Source organism: Triticum aestivum, chromosome 1A (genome assembly GCF_018294505.1).
Source record: "Triticum aestivum cultivar Chinese Spring chromosome 1A, IWGSC CS RefSeq v2.1, whole genome shotgun sequence".
Classification (NCBI taxonomy): domain Eukaryota; kingdom Viridiplantae; phylum Streptophyta; class Magnoliopsida; order Poales; family Poaceae; genus Triticum; species Triticum aestivum.
This window is the reverse complement of record NC_057794.1, coordinates 474582320-474586874: the sequence shown is the minus strand read 5'-3', so window position 1 is coordinate 474586874 and position 4555 is coordinate 474582320. Positions and strand designations below refer to the sequence as shown.

The following is a 4555-nucleotide window of genomic DNA, read 5'->3' as shown; positions in this document are numbered from 1 at the left end:
CGCACGGCCGCGCGGGGTCTTCCAGCCGGCGTGGTGGTGACGAGGAGGAGCCGGCCATGGCGCGCAACCGGCAGGCAGGGCAGCGAGGCGGCTGGGAGGCAGCACACGGGCGGCGACCCGGAGCCGGTCGGAGCGAGCGGGCCACGGGTGCCTGGCCGAGTAGCGGAGGAAGCAAACTCTCTGTATTTCGTTTGTACAGCCGCGCGAGAGAAAAGCGAAACAGAGTGAGGGAGAGGGCGTCTGCGAGCTTGGTGATGGCGCGAGTCACGCTGCGGCTGTGCGGACGGCAGGGCGAGAAGCCTCGGACGCTCGTGGAGAGCAGGCGAGGTTATAGCTGGCCAAACGGGCCGGGCTAAACAGGCCGGCCCGCGAGCACGCCGGCACGGCCCGCCATGGGCCAGGCACGACACGGGCTAAACGGGCCGTGCCCGGCACGCGACACGCCTTGGGCCGTGCCTGGGCCTGGAGCCTGGGCACGCGGGCCGGCACGGCACGGCCCGTTTAATTTTTTATATATATTTTTTAGATTTTTACATATATATATATACCTAAAATACAGCCCAATAGGCCTAAATACCAGCCCAGCAGGCTGAAAATGTGCAGCCCAGCGTGCTAAACGGGCCATCGGGCCGGCCCGTTTACTAATCAGGCCGTGCCTGGGCCAAGGAGCAGCGCCCGTGGGCCGGCACGGCACGGCCCGGCTATTAAACGTGCCATGGCGGGCCGTGCCGGGCCAGGCACGATTAGCACGGGCCGTGCCGTGCCGTGCCGGGCCGGCCCGTTTGGCCAGGTCTGGGCGAGGTGCATGGTGCAGCGGTGTCGCAGGAGGAGGCAAATGAGCAGCTAGTATCTGACCAATGTCCGGCTATTGTCTGACCATCATACAAGCACTATCCAACTTGTATTTGGATAGTGTACGAAGAGTTGGTGTATGACCACTCTTTGACTTGCATCTAGCTAGCTTGCGTAGATGAAATATGGAGGAGCGAACATGCATTTCGGCCGGAACAAAGCGCAGCAGCGAGGGGAGCATACGCGAGCGGTGCGTGGATGAACGCGGTCGACCGAAGCAAGGCCCGGCGCGGCGCGCACGCGGACGGGCGGCCAGCGTTGCGCTGGTGATGATGAAGAGGCCGACGGTGAGGACATGCCACCCCTCGCGGCCGCTCTGGGGCGGATCGATGTCGAGCCCCGGAGCGCTACCTAAGAGACGGCGCGACGCCGCGGCCGAGGCGATGAAGAAAAAGGGGTCCCGCCCGGACTGCAAAACCAGCAGCAGCGCGGTAGCATAGTACCGCCCCACGGTGGGCGCCAACTGTCGTGGTATTCTCACGGGGGGCTTCCGAGTCGACAGATGCCACAAGGGCTTAGTGTGAGGGTAAGACTGCTGCTGATAGGACTGGGAGCGGGTATGGAGTAGCACACGCTAGTTACCCAGGTTCGGGGCTCTCCGGAGAGATAATACCCGTACTCCTGCATGTCTGAGTATATATGATATATCTGGTACAAAGTGCTCCTGGAGCTGTATCTGAGATCAGTGCCAGGGGCATCTGATCTTGTATATGCATGCGTATGGCCGGCTCTAGTGGCCAAGTATGGCCAGGGCTTGTGGCCGTGAGTGGCCTTGTGGCCAAATGAATGTGGCGTGAGTGAGTGGATGGATGGATGTGTGCCCCTTTTATAGTGTGGGCTAGCTTACTTCCTAAGCTATGTAGTGGCATGGACAAGGCATGGTGCATGTCATGCTTGTCCCCTGGGTCACTTCATAAATAGTGCCAGGGGACAAGTGACACTGTACATGATGTCGTCGCGGTACGGTTGTCTTGTCCGCGGTATGGCCGTCTCGTTGGTGTCTTGTCGGTGTCGGGTTGGGCTGCAGGCAGGCTGGTTGGCGTAGTCGGCAGGCAGACTGGTTGGCGTAGTCGGCAGCCAGCCGGGTAGAGCAGTCGGACGGGGAGCCGGCAGGAGCAGCCGGGCAGTCGGACTGAGGGGCTTTGCTAGCCCCGATGTCTTGAAATATCGTCTTGCCGTCCTCGGGGTACCCGTGGTCGATTACTCTGAAAATCCCCATACCACATTCAATCTCGTTACCGGCAAGTCTCTTTACTCGTTCTGTAATGCATGATCCCATGGTTACCTCCTTAGTCATATTGAGCTCATTATGATGATGCATTACCAAGTGGGCCCAGAGATACCTCTTCGTCATAAGGAGTGACAAAACCCAGTCTAGATTTGTGGCAACCCAACAGACACTTTCAGAGATACCTGTAGTGCACCTTTATAGTCACCCAATTATGTTGTGACATTTGATACACACAAAGCACTCCTACGATATCCGGGAGTTGCACAATCTCATGGTCTAAGGAAATGATACTTGACATTAGAAAAGCTCTAGCAAATGAACTACACAATCTTGTGCTATGCTTAGGATTGGGTCTTGTCCAGCACATCATTCTCCTAATGATGTGATCCCGTTATCAAGGACATCCAATGTCCAAGGTTAGGAAACCATAACCATCTATTGATCAATGAGCTAGTCAACTAGAGCCGTACTAGGGACATGTTGTGGTCTATGTATTCACACATGTATTGTGGTTTCCAGTTAATACAGTTATAGAATGAATAATAGACAATTATCATGAACAAGGAAATATGATAATAACCATTATATTATTGCCTCTAGGGCATATTTCCAACAATCTCCCACTTGCACTAGAGTCAATAATCTAGTTACATTGTGATGAATTGAACACCCATAGAGTTCTGGTGTTGATCATGTTTTGTTCGTGAAACAGATTTCGTCAACAGATCTGCGACATTCAGATCCGTATGTACTTTACAAATATCTATGTCTCCATCTTGAATATATTCATGAATGGAGTTGAAGCGACGCTTGATGTGCTTGGTCTTCTTGTGAAACCTGAGCTCCTTGTCAATGGCAATAGCTCCAGTGTTGTCGCAAAAGAGAGTTATCGGGCCCAACGCATTGGGAATTACTCCTAGGTCGGTGATAAACTCCTTCATCCAGACTCCTTCATGTGCTGCCTCTGAAGCAGCTATGTACTCATCTTCACATGTGGATCCCGCCACGACACTCTGCTTGCAACTGCACCAGATGGCTGCCCCACCATTCAAAATGCACACGTATCCGGTTTGTGACTTGGAGTCATCCAGATCTGTGTCAAAGCTAGCGTCGATGTAACCCTTTACGACAAGCTCTTCGACACCTCCATAAATGAGAAACATATCCTTAGTCCTTTTTAGGTACTTCAGGATATTCTTGATCGTTGTCTAGAGTTCCATACCGGGATCACTTTGGTACTGATGGCAGCTGGAATTCCGTCGATATTTCGCAGAGAGGGAGGGATGATGCAGCACAGCGGCGGTAGGTATTTCCCTCAATTTTGAAACCAAGGTTATCGAACCAATAGGAGAACCAAGCAACACAACGTAAACAACCCCTGCACACAAATAACAACACCTCGCAACCCGACGTGTTAAAGGGGTGGTCAATCCCTTTCGGGTAACGACGCCAGAAATTGGTGCGTGACAGTAAAAAGGTTGTAATAGATTGGATAAATAGATCACAAATAAAATAAAGTGCAGCAAAGTATTTTTGTATTTTTGGTTTAATAGATCTGAAAATAAAAGCAAATAAAAAGTAGATCGCAAATGCAAATATATGAGAAATAAGACCCGGGGGCCGTAGGTTTCACTAGTGGCTTCTCTCGAGAAAAATAGCAAACGGTGGGTAAACAAATTACTGTTGGGCAATTGATAGAACTTCAAATAATCATGACAATATCCAGGCAATGATCATTACATAGGCATCACGTCCAAGATTAGTAGACCGACTCCTGCCTACATCTACTACTATTACTCCACACATTGACCGCTATCCAAAATGCATCTAGTGTATTAAGTTCATGGAAAAATGGAGTAATGCAATAAGAATGATGACATGATGCATACAAGATCCATTTATCTATATGGCGGTAGATATAGATCTCATATTTTTATCCTTAGTAGCAACGATACATACACGTCGTTTCCCTTTCTATCACTGTGATCAAGCACCGTAAGATCGAACCCACTACTAGGCACATCTTCCCATTACAAGATAAATAGATCGAGTTGTCCAGACAAAACCCAAATATCGGAGAAGAAATACGAGGATATAAGAGATCACGCATAAAAGAGATCAAAGAAACTCAAATACTTTCATGGATATAAAAACATAGATCTGATCATAAACTCGAAGTTCATCGCTCCCAACAAACACACCGCAAAAGAGTTACATCATATGGATCTCCAAGATACCATTGTATTGAGGATCAAGAGAGAGAGATGAAGCCATCTAGCTACTAACTACGGACCTGAAGGTCTACAAAGAACTACTCACGCATCATCGGAGAGGCACCAATGGAAGTGGTGAACCCCTCCGTGATGGTGTTTAGATTGGATCTGGTGATTCTAGACTCTGCGGTGGCTGGATGAATATTTCGTCGACTCCCCTAGGGTTCTGGTATTTTTGGGGTATTTATAGAGCAAAGAG

The 4555-nt window shown here is 50.3% G+C and overlaps 1 protein-coding gene across 1 annotated transcript in view; it reads right to left on the bottom strand.

Annotated features, from left to right (window-relative positions):
• LOC123188715 (nascent polypeptide-associated complex subunit alpha, muscle-specific form) overlaps positions 1 to 4555 on the bottom strand; it is a gene marked incomplete in the record, with an annotated part of 35862 nt that overhangs the window by 1985 nt on the left and 29322 nt on the right. Inside the window, 1 exon segment of the mRNA XM_044600976.1 lies at positions 1 to 334. Coding sequence (XP_044456911.1) covers positions 1 to 334 — 334 coding nt within the window.